This window comes from Nuphar pumila, chromosome 16, assembly GCF_984573655.1.
Source record: "Nuphar pumila chromosome 16, dmNupPumi1.hap1.1, whole genome shotgun sequence".
Classification (NCBI taxonomy): Eukaryota; Viridiplantae; Streptophyta; class Magnoliopsida; order Nymphaeales; family Nymphaeaceae; genus Nuphar; species Nuphar pumila.
The window spans coordinates 37639296-37664352 of NC_143264.1; the positions used below are offsets into that span (position 1 = coordinate 37639296).

The 25057-nt window shown below is 36.4% G+C and overlaps 1 protein-coding gene across 1 annotated transcript in view; it reads right to left on the bottom strand.

Annotated features, from left to right (window-relative positions):
• The window catches only part of LOC149813182 (rRNA-processing protein fcf2-like), a 113079-nt gene extending 88886 nt beyond the window's left edge, over window positions 1-24193 (bottom strand). The window contains exons 1-2 of the mRNA XM_089991073.1: window positions 24099-24193; window positions 23956-24016 (exon numbers count right to left, since the gene is read on the bottom strand). Coding sequence (XP_089847199.1) covers window positions 23956-24016; window positions 24099-24193 — 156 coding nt within the window. The remainder of the gene's footprint in view (window positions 1-23955; window positions 24017-24098) is intronic.
• Window positions 24194-25057: the final 864 nt, after the last annotated feature.

Sequence of the window (25057 nt, forward strand, 5' to 3'; positions counted from 1 at the left end):
TTGACTTGTATTCACCATTGGAGTCGGCTGGGGAGTTGTGGAATGCTCTCGAGATCAAGTACAATGCAGAAGATGCTGGTAACAAAAGGTTTATCATAGATTAGTATGTTAATTTTTCTATTGTTGATGATAAGCCTATACTTGCTCAAATTCATAAGATGCAAATACTGGCCTATAAGATCAAAGGAGAAGGTATGTATCTTAATGATGACTTTCAAGTTGTTGTCATCATTGGAAAACTATCGGATTCCTGGAAAGAATATAAGAATCACCTAAAACATAAAAATGAGAAAATCACTTTAGATGGTCTTCTTAAGGACATCCGAATTGAGGAGGAGACTCGTCCTCGTGACAAAAAAACTTCGAGTCCTAAAGAAAGTTATCCTAAAGTGAATTTTGTTAGTAACAAGGGTGGAAAAATCATGAAAACCCAGAAAATCAAAAAGAATTTCGTGAAAGAGAAAAAGCCAATTGATAAAAAGAAAATTAGTTGTTATGTTTGTGGCAAGTTTGGCCATTTTGCTAAAGAATACAAAGAACGGAAGAAGACTGGTCCTAATCCAAATGAGTCAGAAGAGAGGCTTGTTGCTGTAATCTCTGAAACCTTTATGTTAGCTGCAAATAAGGACTGATACCTGAATACTGGAAGCACTGTTCATGTGGCAAACGATAGGAACTTTTTCAAGTCGTATAAAGTAGTGGGGGAGGGATGCAATCTCTTTATGGGAAACTCCTCCTCAACTAAAGTGCTAGGAAAAGGGAGTGTGGAAATTAAGTTCACCTCCGGGAAAGTCCTAACACTTGAGAATGTCCACTATGCTCCAGAAGTTTGGAAAAATTTAATCTCTGCAGATCTCCTGTTACGAAATGGTTTTATGATTGTTATTGAGTCTGGGATTGTAACTGTGACCAAAGGAAAAATCTTTGTAGGAAAAGGGTTTGCCACTGGTGGTATGTTCAAGATGAACATAAATGAAGCTACTACTTCTGTTTATATGGTTAACTCCTATTTTCTTTGGCATTCACGATTAGGACATATAAATTCCCGTTGCATTCATAATATGAATAACTTTGATCTTCTTCTTTGTCATGTTAGAATAGAACATAAACATAAGTTTGAGACATGCATTCAAACTAAGCTAACTAGACTCTCATTTCCTAGTGTAGAAAAGAATTATAAATTGCTTGAATTAGTGCATTCTAATGTGTGTACGATGGATAATGTTTTGAGTCGTGGTGGCAATAGGTACTTTATTACATTTATAGATGATTACTCAAAATTATGTTATGTTTATTTGTTGAAACATAAATCTGAAGCATTTTCCAAATTTCTTCTTTATCTAGCTGAAGTACAAAATAGGTTTAAAACAAAGATTATACATTTAAGAACAAATAGAGAATGTGAATACTTAGGTGGAGAATTTGATAAATTCTATGAAGATAATGGTATTATCCATCAAACGTCAGCTCCTAGAACTCCTGAACAGAATGAAGTAGCAGAAAGGAAAAACAGAACACTTATAAAAATGATGAATGCTATGCTTCTTAATACATGTTTGCATTCCAACTTATGGGGAGAGGCTATACTTTCTGCTTGTTATATTCTTAATCGAGTTCCTTATTCCAAATATGAAAAATCACTTTATGAATTGTGTTTTGGTAAGAAACCTAATCTTAGTTATTTTCGTGTGTGGGGTTGTTTAACATATGTTAAAATTCCAGAAAATAAAATGAAGAAGGTTGGACCTAAAGCATTTAAATGTGCTTTTGTTGGGTATGTTGAACATAGTAAAGCATATAGATTTCTGGACATTGTTAATGATGTTATTATAGAATCTAGAGATGCATCTTTCATAGAACATAAAAATGCATTTGATTCTCTTCTTGATGGCAATCGCATTACAGTAGATGAACATCCTGTTAATGACATGATTGAATATTCTAATGATTGTGCTGATGAACCAGAAACTGAAGTTAGACACAGTAAACGCATTAGAAAACCAACTAATTTTGGTTCTGACTTTTATACATTTCTAATTGAGAATGATCCTGTGTCTTTTCAAGAGGCAATGTCTTCTCAAGATGTTGCCTTTTAGAGAGAAGCTATTAATGATGAAATAGAATCAATTATGTCTAACAATGTTTGGAAATTAGTGGATTTACCTATTGGTTGCAAAACTATTGGCTGCAAATGAATTTTCAAAAAGAAATTAAAAGTTGATGGTACAATTGATAAATTTAAAGCTTGTTTGGTTGCAAAAGGTTTTAAACAAAAAGGAGGTATTGATTATTTTGATACTTTTGCCCCTGTAACCAGAATATCTATTATTAGAATTCTGATTTTCATGGCTGCCATATATAAGCTTCAAATCCATCAAATGAACGTGAAAACGGCCTTTTTGAATGAAGAATTAGATAAAGAGATATATATATAGCAACCTGAAGGTTTTATAGTGCTAGGGCAAGAGCGCAAAGTTTGCAAACTTGAGAAATTCTTATATGGATTAAAGCAAGCCCCTAAGCAATGGCATGAAAAATTTGATAGTGCTTTGGTACATAATGGTTTTAAAATTCATGATGCTGACAAATGTGTTAACAGTAAAGTAGATTGTAACTCAATTATCATTATTTGTTTATATGTTGATGATATGCTTATTTTGGGTTCCAATAGTGAATGCATAAATCAAACAAAAAGATATTTATCTTTAGTGTTTTGTATGAAAGATTTGGGTGTGACAGATGTTATTTTAGGAATCAAAATTTTAAGAAATAATAATAGCATTGCACTATGTCAATCACATTATATTGAGAAAATTCTTACAAAGTATGGATATATGAATAGTTCACCGGCATGCACACCATATGATCCAAATATGAAATTGACTCCAAATGTTGGTGCAAGTGTTCAACAATTAAAATATGATAGTGTTGTAGGTAGTCTTATGTATGCAATGAACTGCACAAGGCCTGATATTGCCTATGCAATGAGTAAAGTGTGTAGATACACTAATAATCCTGATCATCAACACTGGAATGCAGTGAACATGATTCTTAGATATCTTAAGCATACTTTAGACTATGGAATTCACTATACCGAGTTTCATGCTAATATTGAAGGGTATAGTGATGCAAGTTGGAATACCGACTTTGAAGATTCCAAGTCTACGAGTGGTTGGGTTTTTACCCTTGGTAGAGGAGCAGTTGCATGGGGGTCTAAGAAACAGACCTGTATAACTCATTCTACAATGGAATCTGAGTTTATTGTTTTGTCATCTGCTTGTAGAGAAGTTGAATGACTTAAGAATATGCTAATAAATATTCCACTAGGTGAGAAGCATATACCTGCTATATCAATGTTTTGTGATAGCCAATCAACTATATGTAAAGTAGGTAATATGAAATACAATAGGAAGTCTAGACATATTAGTCTAAGACACAGTTTTATAAGACAAATGATTGATGATAATATTATATCATTGAAATATGTGAAGTAATGTCAAAATTTGGCAGACCCATTTACGAAAGGCCTTTCGAGAGATGTCATCAATAAAACATCAAGGGGAATGGGAATTAAGCCAATTAAGTCATCACCTAAGGATACCCAACCTAGAGCGCTGGAGATCGTGAATGACAGATATTGAGCATATTTATGTAAGCCCGTTACTGATGTGTGCTCATGAGCTGTAACTAATATGAGGGTTGAGCTAATAGCTCTTAATGCGTTTGTAGGCCTTAAGGCTAGGGTGTGTGTTACAGTACACCTAGACAAACTCACATATATGAGTGTAGAAATGTGAGCCGTTTCTTATGAGAATTGGCAATTCTCTAGAGCACTCATGAATCCAGAAAAACACAAGGCTTTAAATGTGCCAATAGGAAATCCACACAATCAAACTTTTGGAAACCTATGTATGATTGAAAACTCCGTTAACAATATAAGGAGCTAAGTTCAAGGTAAGTCCACTTAGCACCTTGGTTAATTTAGGTTTTCTTTCAAATAGTGGGGGTTCAAGTCATGCAAACACTCTCACTGATGCATAAGTTTCTATGCAAGCCAAATATATTTTAAAACTAGTGGGAGATTGTTAAGAAAGTTTTAAAATTGGTGATTTCTTTCCACCAAAAGTGCTTTAAAAAGTTTAGTCCCATATCTAAAAGAAATTAATTTTTCTAGTGGTTTAAATACAGGCTTTGTTCTTTATTCTTTACTTTGGTAAGCCTTGAGTCTTTGGGTGGCTTGCGGACGTTGTTGCGCATTGTGCAGCAATGGACGCACCGTTCGCGAGCACGCACGCGTGTGTGCACAAGGGCGCTTGAAGCGCAATGTGGCATTTTGATGGCGCACTTTGCACTTCGCACGCTTGCAGCGGTGCGAGGTGCAAATGTCCATTTTGACTTTTAGGTTTTGAGTCATCTGGCCGTTTGAAAGGCTTTAAGTTGCATGTATATCGAGTTAATGTTGCATTGTGACTGTTGGACGGTTTTGAAGGCCATTGATTAACAGTCAAAGGTGGGTGACCGTTCAGGTTCCTTTTTGTCCTATTTTCAAACCGTCAGATTTATGGTCATTAATCTCATTTATTGCAAAACGTTTTGGCCTCTCTAAACGTCTATAAATATCTTCTATTTTCGTCTTTTGAAAACACAAGAATTTTCTGACTCTTCAATCTTCTTCTTCCTTCTTCTTGATTTGGCTTGCTGAGTACAAGTGTGGTAGAGATCATCTGTCCTTGCGAAACAGTGACTCTCTTAAGGTTCAAGCCTAGTTGTATCCTGGGAACTCAGTCGCAACAAACCCCTTTTCACTTCTTCGGACTTCCCGGAGTGGGGTGATTGAAGTTCTAAAAATAGCGATCTTAAAAACGTGCCTCTAGGCTTGAGATCGCCTTTCTTAAATTATTTTGTCACAAGGTTGGAAATAACAATTTTTTGTGGCCTGAGTACTTGGGCTCAATCACGTAACCATGCCTCGAGTTTTCAATTGGTCAGGTCGGCCCTTTTAAGCCCAACTGGTAAACAGACAAAGTTGGTTTCCATTGAGAGACCATGTTATCCCTACTTGAACTATATTCGATTATTAGTTGGGCTGTGTTGGGCTCGACAATTATTGAACTTTGTGTTGCACAACGCAGCCGATAACCAACCAACGGGGGCTCCGCTTGTCTGTTTGGAGCAACTAGTGCACGTCACCTTGTGTTGGGAGGTTGCAGGTTCAAAACCCAATAATATAGTATGTATAACTGGTAGGAGTCTGCCTAACACCAGCTTGCCTTTAAAAAAAAAGGCAGCTGATAACCCGTCCCCATCTGTTAAGGCTGCAACATTCGTGAATTAAAAGGGTTGTATAGGCAATTAATGTGTAACCTTATGGAACACAAGCAGGCACCCTTGTGCACCCTTGTTGATGAAGGCATGCCCAAGCACACCTGCCAATGAAAAAAACTAGATAATCCGCTTGCATTCTTGCCCACATGATCGCTAACTTTTTTTTTTAGCTCCTAATCAGTTTTATCTCATTACCTTTCAAAACACTTCAATAACAAATAGTTGTAGGCACTTTTTGCTTTGTCTACACTTTTTATATGTGGTTATCATTATTTATTTGCTAAAAATAATAGTTTATTTTAAGTTTATTTAACTATGAAAATTTGGCTTTTTACCACCAAGTTTTATGGAAGCAGATCAGGTCATGCTGAAAATGAGCGTTTTCGCTCATGCTGACATCGTGGCCATCCGATTTGCATTTTAAAAAGCTCAAAAGTCAACAAAACCATGTGGCATTCATCCAAAATGCAAACAGACGGCCATGATGTCAGCATGAGCAAAAACGCTCATTTTCAGCATGACCTGATCTGCTTCCAAGTTTTATGGTCTAAAGATACTCGAAAAAATATCACCAAATTTTACTGCAATATGAGCCGTTGATTTTTTGTGGGTCTTAAAACACATCCAAACATGAAAAGCACTTCCTCTAGTGCATGTTTCTAGCCTATATAAAATATATCTGTAAGTCTCAAATTAAGAAAGCTTGTGCAAGATGATTTAGGAGCCACCTGTTAAGAGAGAGAGAGAGAGAGAGACCTTTGAATTTTCATTTTATTCATCAACAATAATGCTAAGACCGCAATTCGTTTTCATCATCTCCTGAATGATAAAAACGCCATCCGCTCTTATTTATGTGCGCCCTTCATCATACAGCTACTGCCTATGGGGAGAGGCCCCGGAGTTTACGGTTGCTGCCGTTGCCTGTGCATGGCAAGCATTGTGGCATCCAACAGAGGTCGTAAAGCACAGGTTTGTGCTTTTGCAACACCAACGATCAGGGCCTAGATGAAGGCAGTCTGAAACTCTTGGTGGTTGGTAATCTTCGTAGATGCCTTCAGGTGCTGAGTCAATTGATCCTTGTGCTGGAAGCCGACACGATCCATCTTGAAAAAGTAAAATCTTAGATCAAGTCAATTTAGTTGTTCATAGCAAGTGTACAGTGCAACTTCATGCAAAACATGAACAAATTGAAGAACTAGATAAATAATTTGTTCAACATAATCAAATGACATTTTTCAAAGGACGCAAAATGTGATCCCAACGTATAAATTAGCACATGAAAAGCAAATGAATTGCAGCCAATCCATTGAAATTCCTTGCTAAACTACTATATAGAAAGAGAAAAACTTAGTAACTGATGGAACTACCTTGAACAAGAAGAGCAATGAAAAATGCAACGCAAAGAAAAGAGAGAGAAAAGCTAACAAAAGCAGCCATGGATGGATGGATGAATTGGTGCTTTGGGGGAGGAGGATAATGGTATGAGTTATTTATAGTTGCACTTGGATGGATAGGATGAGAATGGTACCCTATACTTTTTCCCAATATGATAGTAGTAGATTCATTGCTAGGATGTGAACTGTTTCATTGAGCGGCTGCTATATAGAAGAAGGACACCACGCTGGTTCAGCATATCCCAACCGCTTGCCTAAATTATTAGCCCAAAGTCAGCAAACCATTATCAAATGGAGATCTAATCTTTCTGTGCATAGGCTCAAGGCTGCTCTCGGGAATTTCTAGGTAGGGGTGTTACTGTGCCGGTTCAGGTCAGGTCTTATAAGACCCAATTCTGAATCATGTCTAAAAGCTAGACCAAAACCCAACTCAATCTAATTCAGGTCTGGGTCGGGGTTCGGGTATGGCTGGAAATTGCGGACCCATATGGGTTAACGGGTTCGAGTATGTATCGGGTTGGTTTCATCTTCAATAGACCTGTTTTTTAATTGGGTATAAGAATTAGACCTAGATCTGACCCACTGTGGTTCGGGTCTGGGTATGACTGAAAAATATAGATCCATATAGGTTAACGGATTCGGGTATGAACTGTTCTGGTCTTAATAGGTTCGGGTTTCAACTTGGGTCTCGATATGATTGTCTAGGCCTAATTATCTGCCAATAAAAAATATATAAATTAATGGAATGAATTATTCATTAAGATGATTATGTGTTAACAAATGATAAACTGATTAACTATTTTAAACAATATTGAGTTGTTTTCAAATGGTTTAATTTGGGTTGGTCCGCGTATAAAACGGGTTTAGGTATACAATTGATTTGGATTCAGGTCAGTTTGGATACCAACCAGGTATGGATTCGGTTCAGTTCAATTATAAAACGGGTTCATGTAGATAATCAGTTCGGTTTTACATTATATGGAACCATTTGGATCAGGTATAAAACACTCTGGCATAGCTGGCAAGCTTCGCTGTTCAGAGCTTTATTTTTCCATTGAAAATCCTATTGTTTCATTCCTTCCATATGTATACACCAGGTGGAAAATGGCCACCATCTCCATCTTGTGCTCCACTCTCATGGTGGTCCGAGCACGAGAGATTTGATAGTAATTTACTCCGAGGGCTACCTGTTTAGGTTGTGCCATGCCTTTATGAATAGCCAGCGAAATGCAGGGCATCGACCAAAATAGATGAGAGGCAGATTAAGTGGCATTGAGACACATAAAACAAATGCTTGCCAGTTTCCAACCCCCAAACTGAAGATGGCTCTGGGAACTCACTTGGTCCACATACCATCTAAGCAAATATTTTGGATCTTGGCGATGGTCCAAAAGCTGTAAAAGTTTTGGCCGGGAAAGGGCATGGGCTGACCTGGCCATAAGCTTTAAAGAAACCGTTGCCTATCCACAACCATTTGTCAGCTGAAATTATTTTCTACTATGTGTTTGAAAAATTGAGACTTGTCACCGCAAGAGACAAGGAACCAAGGCAAAAGATCCTAAAAAGAACCTAATAGTTATAGTAAACTCGATTTTCATGGTTCAAATGAACAAAGGGCAGTATGTGCATTCAGGGTCTATAATTCACACTTGTAACAACTAAAGTATGTTTAAAACATATGTTGTCATGGAAAAAAATAATCGAGTATATATGGGAGACTCTCAAACTGCAATTCACATCCAAAAAATGTCTTGCCCTCATGAATGTATATTGAGTATCCACTATGATTAAGAACTACATATCAACCTTCTTACTAACCACACATGATTTTAAGCTTATGCTTGAATCTAGCAATTTAACATTGTCAAATAACCATGTGTTTATAGGTAAAGACTTTATTTCTAATAGAAACTGAATATGATCAATAAGACTGCTTATGTTTATGCTTACTTGCTTGACTCTCTTGAATTATGACATCCTAAACTTGGTCTTACGCATTTTAGTTCTATTAAGAAAATTAATAATTCAGGTTTAATTTTTGTACGCAAACATGATCATTATAATAAAAATTGTGTGCATTTAAGCAAAAAAATTTAAAAACCTTTTCATAAGTCAAAAAAGTTTTAAATTTTTTAATTCATACTTAGTGATGTTTGCGATTTGAAAAATACTCTAACTTGTAAGGGTAAGCATTATTTTATAACCTTTATTGATGACTTTTCTAAGTTTGCTTATAGTTAACTTATGAAAATAAAAAAATGAGTCCTTTACAAATTTAAAATTTTTTAAGGACGAAGTTGAAAATTTTCATAAGTGCAAAATTGCATCAATTCGGCCAGATAGAGATGAAGAATACTTGTCTCATAATTTTTTAAAATTTTGTGAAGAATATTGCATACATAGACAAAACATTGCAGCCTATACTCTCGAGCATAATAGTATTATAGAACATAAAAATAAAACTTTAATTGATATGGTGAATACAATGCTTATTAGTTCTAGTCTCGATTTTAATTTATGGGAAGAAGCTTTGCTCAGTGCATGTTATATTTTAATTATGTACCTTACTCAAAACTTGATGTTACTCATAAATTATAGAAGAATAGAAAACCAAATCTAGGTTATCGCAAAGTTTGAAGTTGTATTGCTTATTACGATTAAATAAACCAAAACAAACTAAATTAGGGACTAAAACTAACACGTGTTTTTATTGGCTACTCCCAAAATAGCAAAACATATAGATTTATAAATTTTTAAACTACAATAATTTGTGAATCTATGCAAGCTGAATTTAGAGAAGATTTAACTTTCTTGCAAAATATTTTCCCTTCAAATGCTTTATGTGTACCTATATCCAAAAAATGTATTTTAGAATTTCAAAATTTAGAGATTAGAAAAGGAAAGAGAATTACAAAACCTGATGATTTTAGAATAAATTTTCACCTTCACATGATTGATAGAGATCCTTTAACCTTCTCTAAAGCTATGTCATCACCTGGTGTTGCATATTGAAAAGAAGTTATTCAAAGTGAAATTGATTCTATTCTTGAAAATAAAACATGGGTTATAGTATATTTACCATCTGAATTTAAATCACTTTGTTGTAAATGAATTTTTAAAAGAAAGCTTAGAGATGATAGATCAATTGATAAATTTAAAGTGATATTAGTAGCAAAAAGCTTTAAAAAAAATTCAAAATTGATTATTTTGATACTTATACTTATGTTTCAAGAATTACCTCAATTAGAGTTTTTATAGCCTTAGTATCAATTTTCAAGCTTGAAAATCATCAAACGGATGTTTTTTTTAAAGAAAAGGCAATTCCAGTCTTTTTTTTTATAATACATCATGTTCAAGTATTACAAGTCAATGTACAGAGCATTAGGCAAGATATGAAGAAACCCTAATCCAAATTAAACCATTTCCAATTGATCCCTTGGTTGCATTGATCGCAACATGAAATCTACAGTTGTAGACACCAAATTTTAGACCGAGGTATTTTTTATGTCAAAATCCTTAAAACACTTCACCAAACCCAACTTCAATCTAATTTTTGACCACCAAAACTGCCTATTTAAGGTTTTTGACCAAAAGAAAAGTTAAAGAAAATGTTTAAATTGTTATCGGAGTCAAAAGTTTTGCCCATTTCCAGGTATTAACGAAACTTTTTTTTTTCAAAAATTGTCGTTATTACACTTTGAATTGTCATTATCATAGTTTGAATTGTCACCATCATCAACCATTTTCAGGGTTGTGACATCAACATCCCTTAATGGCACATTTATTTGTCGTTAAGAGCAGTCACTCTCTATGATTTGTCGTCAACACCTGTCAATTCCATGATTTTTCATTATTAGATGTGTTAACACAGAAAGGTATCGTTATCACATTTGTTGTCATCATATTCTAACCATTTCTTGGAAAATGTGTCATGCCCTTATCTGCACGCCGACCTTTCAAAACACAAAGCTTGATCTCCTCCCCTCTTAATTACATTCATTAAAACTAAGATCGTAATCCTAAATTCTCTCTTGTAGATCTAATCACAACCCTTTATTCGAATTCCTTGAATTACAACTATAGATTTTTCTTTGGATCTCGAATACACAGGAAACATATTCGGATCCACTAAAAATCTACAAATAGGAAGGCTTTCTCCCTATTTTGTAAATTTGCAATCCAAGTAGCCTCACTTTGTCAAAATTCCTACATAGCCTAGCCGATTTACACTAGCCTAGTGTAGCATATGGTCTGATCTGGCTGATCCCTGCTCAACGGAGGAGGGATGGTGCAAGTTCTTGAAAAATGGTCCCCACACTCTTCATAAATTTGGATCCGGGTCTTGGATCCATTTTTTAAAATAATTTTTTTTATGAAAAAATGCTATTTTTAGCTTTTAAAAATTCAGAATTCACAGAATCGCGATCATGGTGGGATCCGTTTGCATGATCTGAAGATCAGAGTTGGAATTTTTAGCATTGCAAGTTTACTACCATTTTGTGTTTTTTTGATCTGGATCCACCTCAAATCCAAATCCTATATTTTTTGTTTTATCTCGTTGGCACTATCAAAGTGACAAGGCCATATCTCCCTGACCATAGCTCTTCTTTCAATGATCTAGAACATATTAGAAATTAGATGGCAACACTTTGTTTCACATGTTCGACATATTCTAAGATTCTGAACCTACGACCTTTGAAAACACGCTTGAACAGGGAAAACAATAAGTGTTGTGACTATTTTTTTGCAGAAAACCTCCTGTTTTCATATCTATAACTCTACAACCCATCAACAAAAGTTTACCTTTTCTTATTTGTTGGAAAGATAAAGAATAGATCTAAGACTTTCTAGTTTTGAGCCAGAGTCAAAAACCCCTCTAAGGTTCTCATTTATGGGATTCAAAACTAGAACCAGGTAAGTGTTATGCAGTTTGAAACAACTGACTTATTTATCTTCCAAAAGGCATATCTCCCCAACCAGCCGTAAGATCGTTGTGATTTTAGTGGAGTTGGAAAGACAATGATCTTGTCTTATTTTGTTAGTTTTATTGCATTTTTTTATTTCTGGTGTAAAAGGTTGAAAAATAGATAGTATCAGGCGGAACAGATGCACCAACACCTATTCAACTTTTGTTTTTAGGAGCGCTTTCATAGTTGTATCTCAGTGCCCACTTGGCCACTTTTGGGGTGACATATACCATCAAAAAGATCTTGTAATTTTTCAACTTTTATCTATTTTGTATTTTTCTAAATTTAGAAGTCTTTTGGGTCAAAAATTACTAGCAATCTCTACTACTAATTTGTGACTTAAAACATAATTCAATAAGACATCTTTTATTGGATCAAATCCTATTTTCTCTAGGTCTCGGAGCCTCGGTTCCTAAGACTTGTGCCTACATTATATCTTTGAGTGATCGCTGTGACGTCTGAACTTGGCTAGATCTTATAGATAAGATCCATATCCAGATCCAAAATCTTATCCAATTCTTATTTTTTCATGAACAAACGGTTTAGATACAAAACCAGTGTTTTCTTGATTGTTTCCATCATTTTTTCTAGGTAAATACCATAGGTAGACTATTTTTTTCTTTTTTGCCATAGATCTAGGAAAATAACATAGAAAACTTTGTTGAAAAATTGCATCACTTATAAATTTTTATGGAAATACAAACTTCTAACAAGTTAGAAAATCATTTTGTTTGGGACAATGCTTGCTTCGTGTATGCTTTTTAAATTTATCCTTATTTCTTAGGTCTATGTTTCCAGAGCCTCCATTTTCTTATGTGGATTTTCAAAATACAATTCATTTTTTATACGCTTCTCACGCGTGCATGTGAGATGGACTCTACTTTAGGGGCTAATGTCACCCCCTTGGACGAACCTGTCTTGATTTGGCCACCTGAGGAATGGATGCGAGCATCAGTAGGTCGGTTCAGCCTTTTCTTGGCTTGAAGTCTCTTTTGCTTTTCATCATAAAGCTTGACCACCTTATAGACCTCCTCTAGACTCGTCAGGACTGCAACTAGGACCTCAATATGAAAGTCCTCACACAGCCTGTCAACATATGATTTAAGCAAGGTCTCTTCGTCGACTTGGGCCAAAATCATGCACAGATTCTCAAACTCTACTTGGTACTCATGTAAGTTACCATGTTGCTTGAGATTCTTAAGCTCCACATGATCATTGACCAACATCGTTGACTCGAATATCTTCATTATGTAATAAACAAAATCTGCCCAAGAGGACTTCTCATGTACGATGTCTTAACCATTTGTACCATCGAAGGGCGTCACCCTCAAGGCGGGTGACCACTTCGGCAACACGTGTTTCTTGTGGCACGTTGCAACAAGTGAAAAGTGTTTAAGTTTAAATACCTACTCACACATGTTTTCATTGAAAAAGAGAGGAACACAAAAGCAAGGTTTTTTACCCATACTCCATGCGCATTCAAACGGTGGCTCTCTGAGAATCGAGTTATTCAAGTTCTCCATGCATCCACCGTGATGAGGGTTTCAATGCGATCTACAAGGTTTGCAATTGCTTGCTCAATGTGCTCGAAGTAGTTTTCTTATTCAGCACTCGTTTGACATTGTCAAAAAAATTTGGTTTGCATCTATTTGGTAATTACTCAGGCTTGTTCGGCATGCTTGTGAACATCTTCAATCTTATTAATGTCGGAGGAAGGTGGTTACTCCATTTGATCAAGTTTGCTCTTATACCAACCTATTACACCATCCGATATCCCTGATGTAGAAGGCTCAAAAGAAGGACCAGAAGGTAGGTATGGATTTATAATGGATGAATTGCAATTTGAGTCTGATGTGCTCAAGAGGATCGAACCTGTGATTTTTGGGTCGTGGGACCTGTGAAACACATATTAGGGGTGTTGAACCCTGATTGACATGGTAGGGAAGAGGTTTGAGGTTTATTGTAGTTGCGGGTAGGGCAAAACGGTGAGAAACATAGTCAAACAACTAATCGGGTAGGTGTGATTTGGGCTCAATAAGCAGTTCAAGTAAGATTTTTTGTTTAAATTTGAAATGACCAGATTCAGAGGTTCTAGAGTGACCTAGGGATGTGTGTAAGGGTCTGGTATAGGCTCTGGACAAAGAAAAATGATATTGACGGGCAGGGGTTACCAGTTTACGAAAATCAAGTAAATCGAATACCTGATGAGATAAGGTTTTGGATTTTGGGTTCACAGAAATTAGTAAAGGTTGGTCTAACAATATAGAGGGATTATAAAGGTATCTTGGGAGTCTGTAGTAGACCGGGATAGAGTCTCCCACGTTCTTAAACTTGGACACATGTTTTGAAACTCAGACACATGTTTTGCAATGCGGCAATACTGATTGGCTCATCGGAAAAGCAAAAATGCATGGTTCGGGGCATCAGAGGAGCTTGGGCTCTTCTGAGGGTAGAACGATCAATCCTTGGAGGTCTGATCCTTACGTAAACCAGAGAGAGATGAGAGGGAGAGAAGATAAGACGCCCAGAGAGAGAGGGGATGACTAGAGAGAGCTTTAAGAACCAATCATTATTATTCAATGCTTAAGGAGAGTCCCCAGGCCACTTTATATAGATGAGAGGTTTAGGGTGTAGTCCACATTTATTTAATAAAATTAAAACTATTTAATAAACTTAAAACACCCTTTACTTGACAAAAAATATATCATACTAGACAACCAGAACTAAACTAGAATAGAGAAGACAAGAGTCCCATCCAGAATTGAACTCTTCATAAGCCTAAAGTCTCTAAAATAAAAAATCAAAAAAAGAAAGCTGGAGTGGACTCTACACAATCCTCTCCTTCTTGTAAGAAGGGAGAAGCATCTAGAGAGGTGGGGATGTTCCACCCTCTTCCTCTAATTTGGCACCACCTTGTGGGCCCCACCTAGATGACCTTTCTTGATCTTACGTATGGATCATCTCAACAGCCTTGTCACCTCTATGGGCCCCACTTGAACTTGGGATACCCTCTTCCACAGCTGAGGTGGCTTCTAGATCCCGAAGCATCGGATATAACGAGTTCTCTGAATCTAGGACCGCATTGGATCTCGATTCCAAGGCATGTTAAAAAACCAGAGATATGAGATTAAGGGATCTCATATCCCTGGTCTATGGAGCTAAAACAAACCCCACCCAAGATAAAAAAGAAACAAACTGGTTACAAATCCTTAATTTTGGATGGGTTTTAGGATCCTTATCTGCTGAAGTGTCTGATTTTAGGTGGGCCCCACACTAGATCCCACCTCAAGCAACAAATTTTGGTTTTCAACCGCCACCCTTAGCTTTTTCTCGATGAGGTGTTTGTTTTCGACAATGACATCCCCCTCCTTGAACTTGAATATGAATTTTAAGCAACAGGTCTCGATCCAAATTCTGATTCGAACATTATATGGCAATACTGAATCGGGTAAATAACAAACGGAAGAGAATTAACTCCAAATCTTAACTTCTCCCTGTAGTAAAAATAAAAATCCAAATCTCAATAAAAGCCCAATAGCAACTATTGGTTTTTCTTCTTTTTTAACGGCAAGCTGGGGTTAGGCAGACCCTTACCAGAACAACAGTTGCCCCATGTGGCAGAGGGATTCGATCCTGGGCCTTCAGCTTGACACAGGTCCCCGCTTACCACATGGGATACCACCTCGGTGGTAACTATTGGTTCTAATGTAAATCCGAATGTAGAAAAATCTAATCATACAATCTGACCCAAATAAGTATTCGGCCTTGTTTTAAGACTGGCGAAGAATACCGTAATCACATTCGTGTCATAACTTCAACCGAATCCGATCAATTTGCATCCCTATTTTAAATGCAGTTAGAAATTAGGATCAAAAAGTTTGTTCGAGCATGTCATCACCACCTTTTGGTTAATTCCTTGTCCGCCAGGCTAAATCAAAGTCATTTATTGCAAATTCAGAACTGGTTCTCGGGAAGGGAAAAAAATCTTGCAATGAAGTAAAAATTGTGTTTTTCTTGACCAAATATCAGAAAAAACATGTAGACCTTGATAAAAGTACTAAAAACTGTAAAAAAAAAAAAAAGAATAACGATACAATCAAAATAATATACGTAGAAAATAAGAGAAATTGTTGTCATTCTTGCAAATACTATCAAGATTTTTTATGGCACGTGAATATCTCCTTTACGATATTCTTATGGTTTTGACACCACAGGCTTCTTGAATCTCCGAGCAGAGAAAGAGAAACAGATACCATGTGTTCATCAGGTAAGTTTAACGAAAGAACTTATGAGACTAGCAACAAATACCATGTCACCTAAAAGCAATCAAATTTTCATTCAAAATTTTTTGATAGCTCTAGAGAGTTTATCAGGTTCATCAATGAGAGCATCTCCCCACTACACACGCACACTTTAGTAGAAGCATGATGGGGAAGAAATTCATTGCATGAGAACATCTTGTTGATGCAAATGCAGGATTTCGAGTGATGCGCACAAATAACACCCAAAAGAAAGATAATAAATAATTGGCCTTTTGTTGGATCATGTGACACTAAACATCATCTTCATCTTTAGATTTGTGAGATTTGTGCCTCTTCTTCTCCCTCCACTTTGATACCCCACTGGCAGAACGTCGCTCATCCTCAATCTCTGAGACCTTACGTTTTCTGTCAACCAAAGGGATGATGTTTTACAACAGGAGCCTTGTAATAACCTAATATCATTCTGTTGTAGCAATAAAGAAACACGCTTCATGGACAAGGTTGTTACCTATACTGGTGAAGTTTTGGGTTAGATAGTAGCTCATCAGAAAGAGTTGCTTTCCTTTGCCTCCGAGTAAGGCGGCTTGAGAAAAAATCTGATGCGGGCTTGACCACTGTACCCACCTGATCATCAACCAAACTTTTCTTTCAGAAAGATGATACGAGAAAAGGAACATTTGAGTTTACTATAGAGGGAAAAAACATGTTGAGAGCAGAGGAAAAGCACTAAGATGGACGATCACTTGCCTGGAAATACTTGGGAAGTGTTTTAGAGACGCTCTTCTTGTAGTGTCTCTTTGGATCAATAATCTTATCAACTGCAAAAAAGATCAAACGATCAGCAGAAAACACCCACAGAAGTTTGATTTGGAAACTTTAAAATAATAACAGATGATAGCCATAACTTCAGATTTAAATATAGCAGTTACAAGCAAATTTTAAACTTTTTTTCTTTTCTTTTTTTCGACAGAGAAAGCTGGGGTTAGTCAGACCCCTACCAGTTATACAACCATATACCATTGGGGTTCAAACTTGCAACGTCCCAACACAAGGGGACGTGCACTAACTGCTCCTGCCAGACAAGCGGAGCCCCCGTTGGTAGCAAATTTTAAACTTGTTCTGCAACCCAACTAGGAAATATTTGTGTTGTTCTTGTCAATGCATATCAACCAAACATGCATTGTTCAGCATTTAATAATATAACAAAAAAATTTATGACATCATAGTACCCTGATTGAATAATCTTTGTTCTAGATTGAAATAAGCATCATAATTCATAAAGCAATAAAATTTTATCGGTAGATTCCAACACCAACATTTTGACTAAACATATAAGAGTTAATTAAAAATGCTAAGCAACTTTGTAACATACATGCTTCTATACCCTCAAAGCACCCAAGTCAATATGGGTGTAGATGCAGGTGCAGCACTCGACGTGGCAGAGTGCAGGTCAACAAATGTTGTTTACGGTCAAACCGCACCCATTATTTTTGTCCAGTTTTTGATTTGGTAAACTTTGACCCAGTCAAAAATTGTCACGTTAAAAATTCTTAAAAACCATAAAAACTTACAATAATATAATTGTAAAAGCATTATATATAGAGAGAGAGGGCACTTTTTATAGAACATTGATGCAGGCCGAGCTTGCAGCTTCACTGTCACCACCCAACTCATTGCCTTATCAAGACGGTGGAGGTCACAGGAGGCCTGGCAGCTTTTATCCATAAACCAAATTAACAGATAAACAAATTAAAAAGGGGAAATAAGAAAGCTCTCTCTCTCTCTCTCTCTCTCTCTCTCTCTCTCTCTCTCTCTCTCTCTCTCTCTCTCTCTCTCTGGGCGGTGGCAGAATAGCTGAGGAATCATCTTACATCGTTTGGTGGGTTTTGGCAAGCAAGAGAGCCATCCTTGTGAGTCCTGATGATCACATACATGGCAGATTGCTTACTCCCAATCTATTCAAGACCCTGTCCCTGTTTCAAAGATTGAAAAGGTCTTCCCTCAAGGTGGAGATTAAAGAACACCTCGATTTTGTGTTGTTTATGACTTCTGCCCCACCCTATCGCTTGGAGACCTTGGACCACAAAGTCGTCCTCATTTAGTGGACTGAAATCAATCGGTTAGTTGTATCTAAAACTTGAATACAGATGCCAACAATTGGATAGTCGACCTGTTTGAGACTTTAACAAAATACAATCAAACAATGCGCAGTTGGGCTTGGATCCAGTTTCAGGTTTATGTTGGGTTAGATATCTATTTAGAAAACAGATACCAGTCAAACAATGTGCAGTTGGGCTTGATCCGGTTTTAGGTTTAAGTTGGGTGAGATATCCATGTAGAAAACAGATCTTAAACCTTTGTTAGAACATTTGCACAAACTTTTTTTAAGAAAATATCATATTCATTCATATCAAGGAGGAAAGGAAACAAAGAACAGAACGGGTAACAAGTCATCAAACAATAACGAAAAAAAACCATAGCAGAAAGAGTAGGTGAATCCTCAACAAAAAATTGGGGCAAAGCAAGTAAAAGAAAAAAGAGGAAAAAATATGTATACAAGGCCATAGGGAGACCATCATAGAAATAGAGTCTGAGCTAAGCTGGAAAAATGATGTATTTTGAAAGAGGAAAACCTTGTTAAAAGAAATTCTTCATATGCCGATTAATACGGTGAAGGAGTTGCTGTTAGAATATTAGAAAAAACTGCACCACCCCTCCCTAAAATTTTACATATGCATAAACTGATTCCCTTCAATCGATATTGCCAGAGCGTTTTACTTTCTTTGCAGGAAAAAAAAGAATGTTGTCAGAGAGCCTCCTGCCCAAGTGCAAGCACATTTTTCACATTAGGTGCATTGACTAATGTCTTAAGAGTAGTCACATGTATCGTTAAAGGTAATTTCTTGGCGAGGGTATTTCTCAGAGAGATTTTCAGAAGTTGATAAATCTCAAGAATATCTCGGCAATATATAAAAAATAAATAAATATTTTAAAAAACAAGTAAAAATACAGAAAAGAAAAAAAATAAAAGAAAACTAAGATAAAGACCTTAAAATAGACAAGATAAATTGACAAATCATTTGATGCCATCTTCCCCAAGAAAAGTTCAATAAAAAGCAAAGAATAGAATTTGTTTACCTTAACCCACTTCCTTGAGTGGAAAAATGATGGAAATGCACTTTTACTTAATGAAATCGCAAAATCCCTCTCCCTTGCACATGGATCAGCCCTCAAATAGCTCTTACGAGTCCTAGGGTGAGTGGATACCTCTCTAATGGCCTTTACACAAATGAGGGATTCGGCCTTCAAGAGGTCTTTAAAACCCAAATTAGAAAAAAATAGTATTCGGTCTTTTTAAGAGAGGTGAGCATGTAATCTACGGTACACCCTATATCGTACGATACGCATTCATATCGCAATACGAATGCATATCGTAACATTTTTCTATATAGTAATGATACATAATGGACAACCTTGCTCCTAATACCCCCATACACCCACTTGGATCATCATATTCATAAGTTCTTAATGACAAAGATATCCAAACCTGCCCTAAACAGAAAATACAACAATAAAAGAAAATCACGACGTGGCACCAAGCTGCTATCAATCCCACCCACTTCAAATCAGCCTAGCCCTCAAGAATGGAGGGTTGGCCTGAGAGTTTTGTTTTCACCATTACAAGGCGGTTGTCCACGGTGACATCAAGGTATTTAGTTGATGCAGTACCAGTTGTTGTGCCTTTGATTCTTCTATTGAATCAATTGTTATCACCTTGTTTTGAATTGCTCTCATCTTTAGTTCATAACAATTTTCGGGTTTTCCATGTACACAAGGTGTTGTTTCTAAAAAATCAGTAAGTTGTCAGGGTGCTTTTTGCAGTTGCATAATTGTGCATGTTGTCTGCACACAAGCAAACATCAAAGGTTGAGCTTCATGATAACTTTAGAAGTTGCCTTAAACGAGTGACGCAAACTGAAATATGATGGTCTAGAAGTCTATTTCTACTATTTTGACCTAAGTCAAAGGGATTCGGCTAGCAGGGTTCCGCACCCGTGTTGACGTGACTCAATGCGGGTGCAGCACAGGGTGCGGTCAATCTGACCCTAGATGCGTTGATCGCACTCCGGGTCATTTCGGTCCATTTTTTGGATTTTTTTTTTAAATTGCCTTATGAAATGGGCTGCAGGATTTAAAAAAATCTGGGAAATCTGGGGGGGGGGGCACTGTCCCCCTATAACCCCCCGCTCGCTGACCGCGCAGCGGGACCCGCGCCGAAGGGAGCCCCCGGACCCCCCTTCCTTCAAGGGCAAAAACTATGAATCAGGCTCCACAACTCATCATGGACATGATGTTCTCTTTGAGAAAGAAATCTCTGACTGCCTCAGAAATGTCTTTAGATACAATAGACCAGAATGAAGTAAAGAAGCTATTTGGGTACTCATCTAAGCTTGGGGCGCTATCTCCATCAAGAATAAAGACCACCTTAACCACCTCCTCTTCCAACCCCACGGATCTGGACAACCTTTAAAAAGGTTACAATTGATGTAGCTCTTGACAAATAACTTGAGGCCTCTCAAGAAATACTCTCTTCCCACCACATAGGATTCGTCCTCCCTCTAAAGTCAGTTCATCTGTTTATGCTACGTATTGCGGTTTGTCATAAAGTAGAAGAGTTGGGATGATTTGAACATCCAATGGTCATTAACGAAGCAGCGATCGATCATGTTGGTGCGATAGTTAGAACCAACTTGTTTGTTATGCCAAGTAAAACAGGAAGACCCATAATCAATCTCTACCAATTCTGCTAAGTCTATGAAATTATTGAATTCATTGGCACTCATATGATAGGTAGTCAAATCCCAACATTTAGAAATATGTTTGGTAACCTTCTGATCACTAATGAGCAATCATGGATGCGGGACCCCCCTTATATATATATATATATATATATATATATATATATATACATTTTTGCCCCTGTCGCACCCCCGCACCCAAGGTTTTTGAAAGTGCCACACCCCCACAGCTGTACCCATGTGACATAGATTTTGACCATGTTGAACACATCCACAGGGTTAGATTTAGACCGATGTTATCAAAAATGCGCCTTGAGGTGCATCTCTCCTTGAGGCGCGGCCTTCTGCCCTGAGGCGTGAGGCGCAAAAAAAAAAGATTTCTAAGACATAATCAACAAAATTTTTGTAGGTTAATCTCATATATTTTCTTGTTATTTCAGTTATGTAATCAGTTTCTTAGTATATTTTAACTTTTGTTGGTTAATCTCATATATTTTCCAGTTATGTAATCAGCTTTTATATGTTACTTAAAGTAACATATAAAAGTAACTTACTTTTATATGCTAATCTCATATTTTTTAGAATAATCTCATATATTTTAACTTTTGTAGGTTGATCTCATATATTTTCCAGTTATTTCAGTAATGTAATCAGTTTCTTAGTATATTTTAACTTTTATTGGTTAATCTCATATATTGTTCAGTTATGTAATCAGTTTTTAGTTACTTTTATATGTTAATCTCATATTTTTTAGTACTTATTTGAGATTTTCTATTTCTTATTGGTTGTTATTTTACCACTAAAGCATTTCTTTATTTATTTGTATTTTTAGATATTTTTTTATAATTTTTTTAAAGTTTTTAAAAAAAAATTGAGGCTTACGCTTTACGCCTCGCCTCGATTTTTGGTGGAGTGCCTCGCTACGCCTCAACGCTTTTCACAACACTGATTTGGACAAAACAACTTGCTACTATGAGTTACAACTAGGGGGTTCCTTGCCCACGAGTGTAGCCAATACATACATACATACATACATGCATACATACATACATACATACATACATACATACATACATACATACATACATACATGTTTTTTAAAATTGTGGTGTCGCACTCAAGGTTGCCAGACTAGGAAGCGGAAGCGGGAAACGATACGGGAAGCAGAAGCGAGAAGCGATGCATTTTAAAATGTATAGGAAGCGAGAAGCGAGGAATAAAAAAAAGAAAAATAAGAATTGAATGGGAATAAAAATGAAACACAAATAAAAACTAAAATAAAAGTGACTAATATTAAATTTCATGATTTTTTAGTGTAAAAATTACATTTTTAGAAAAATCTAAAAATGATGCCTACCAATTTAGAGAAAGCACATGGGAGTGAGAAGAGTTTGAGAAAACACATAAAAACATGAAAAGTTGAGTAAGAGAACATATAAGAAGAATAGATGAAGTGTGTGAAAAGCATAGGAGAAGCGTGGGGAATCAAGGTTCTCATCAAGTTTCGGAAGCGACGAGTATCGCGCTTTCAAAGCAAGTTTCTGGGAAGCGAGCTTCCCACCTATTGAAGAAGCTTCCGGTAACTCCGGTCGCACTACACCTATATAACATAGACATGCAACATTTTCTACCTTTTTATTCCGAAAAATGAAGCATTAAGAAGAGAAATAAAAGAGCAAAAGCAAGTGCTAACCCTGGGATGTAATAACACACACAAGAAAACCACTATGAAAACTATACCCATACATAAATACATCAATAAGAGCTTCCTAAAACATCAAGTACTTTCCTAAGATGCTTAGTAAGACATTGGGCAGGCATCTTTAAAGCATTAAGTATTTGATTATGTAATGTCCCATAGTATATCAATGTTGATTAGAACATGACAGAAAGAGATTACCACCTTTTGAGATGCAGTTTATTCCATAATCAATGGTAACTTTTGCAAATTTTGTAATATTTAGGTTGATTTTTACTTGATCGCAACAGTCATAAGCCTTATTTTGTGTTAATCTTGTTTTATTTTGTAAAAAACAACACTTTTCTCATTAAAGATGGATCCCTCCCAATCAATTTCTGCACTAAGCAGCCTAATCGGACTTTTTCCATGGTTGGGAAATAACTAATGCCTTTTAACTTCTTCGTATGGAAGGGGATAATGGTCCCTTGCATCAGATACCTCAAACTTGATAGTCATATTAATGGAACATCGGCTCCACTAAAATATATACATAAAGAAGAAACGTCAAATACAGTGTTGGTTGCGATTAAACTTAAAAAGGTCATGTCATGCACTCTTAAAGTAGATGCATAATGTTGATGTGTCACTTTGATAGTATACCTGTTTCCAAAATCAGAACATGTTTGGTTAAATTATGCCTAGATCAAGACAAGTATATGCAAGCTGCACATCTCGTCTAAAGCAAGACTAGATGGCAGAGCCAGCACAATCATGACGCATGTAGGTTCATTACGAGGAACCAATTAAAGTTAAACTTTTAATAGGTTAATTAGCTAAACAAAAGGCCCTAATGATTGCCAGATAGCATGCTACAACTTGAGAAAATAGGACTTGAATGAACAAAAACTCTTGCCTACATGTTGCAGAGAAAGACTTAACTGAACTCCTGAAAGATGACCCAGAATGAAAAAATCCACACTCCACAGTAATGTGTCTCAAGAACTAAATAATATTTGAAGTGAAAGGCACTTGGTGGCAATTTCATCATTCTACAAGTCAGCTTACAAAATTCCATCATCGACAAAGTCAAGAACACATTTATCTCCCAAAATGCAAAATAAAAACCAATCCACCAAAAAGAAAATTCCTAATAGACAATATAGAAAAGGAATAAATATCAGATTACATACAGATTATATGAAACTGTAAAAAGGTACCACACTACTCAACTAGCAACTTAAAATCCTCCAAAAAACATAAGCTAAACAACTTAAAACCATTGTTATCCTACTTCAAGTTAGTTACAACAGAAACTGAAATTAATGATACAAATTTGAGACAAGTGTTCAAGAAACCAAAAAATTTCCACTGGATTTTCTTCATAAAAGAATGGAGGGCAAAACTTTTTAGATATCCCTTTACTATTGACTCAACAAGCAAAAATCCACAAACATAAGGACAAGAAAGTAGAAGATAAAAAATAATTGAATAGAAGAAAATAAATAAATGAGAACTGAAAGAACAAACCTTAAGTATTTCAAGATCCTTCTTTAATTCGGGAGTGATGGTTGGGGCAGCTATGTCAAACCTATACAGAAAGGATGCAATTGAATCAAGTATGCCATTGTTGTAAATCATAAAAAAATAAAACTAAGGTTAAGACTACATACCACTTCTTACCGGCAGTATCCTTTAGTTTCTTCCTCTGCAATTTATTCATCTTTTTGGAGTCTCTAGGGGGAACCAAGAGTCCATATAAAAGCATCTTATCAGGCATCCAAAGGGATGATGTATGGCCTACATTGTGATTTTTCTCTTTCGATGTAGAAGATGAGAAATCAGGCAATCTAAGGTTCCACAAAAGGTCATTTTTTTCCATATCTTGAGACATCTAATGATCCAAGAGCAGCAAAAATGTGGAAAAAAAATCCATTAGGAAATATGTAAAGAATTTCCAAACAAGAAAATGGATATGAATGGATATGCAATCATTTTATAATGGAGAAAGGCATATGTTGTTTTAACTAACATGGCCTAAAATTTTTCAAAGTATTTTCTTGTCAGTTTAACAATATCTAGTATCTACATTCAATCAAGTAATGTTGAGTACATGTACAATATATTTATTGTCATCCCATTGTGCATGTTAGTACAGTATACATTATACAATGCATAGATTCAGAATATTTCTAATTTCACATGGAACTTGGAAAACAGACCAGACCCCAATAGCCTAGGCAAAATCTAATCCAACTTCTGCACCAAAAAAAAAAGAGCCATTCACTTGATTTGCTATATGAAAATGATAAAGCTGACCTAGTTTTTGCATCAATTCAAGTGAAAACATGATGGAAACCTATGTCACATGAACACTCCATTTTGCCCTCCATACGCGTGTCCCCGTGTCGTGTAAAACCCCATTTAAAAAAAAATTGGACCCGAGCCGGGTCGGGTCCGGACCCGACCCGGGCCCCCTTTTTTTTATTAAGGTTTTAAGTAACCCGAGCTCACCCGAGCTTTCGGGCACCGCAACCCCCCCTCTTCTCCCCCTTCGTTTTCGGGTAGATTAGGGAAACCCACCGAGGTTTCCCCTTTCATCGCACCCCTGAGCTCTTTAAGAGCATTGCAG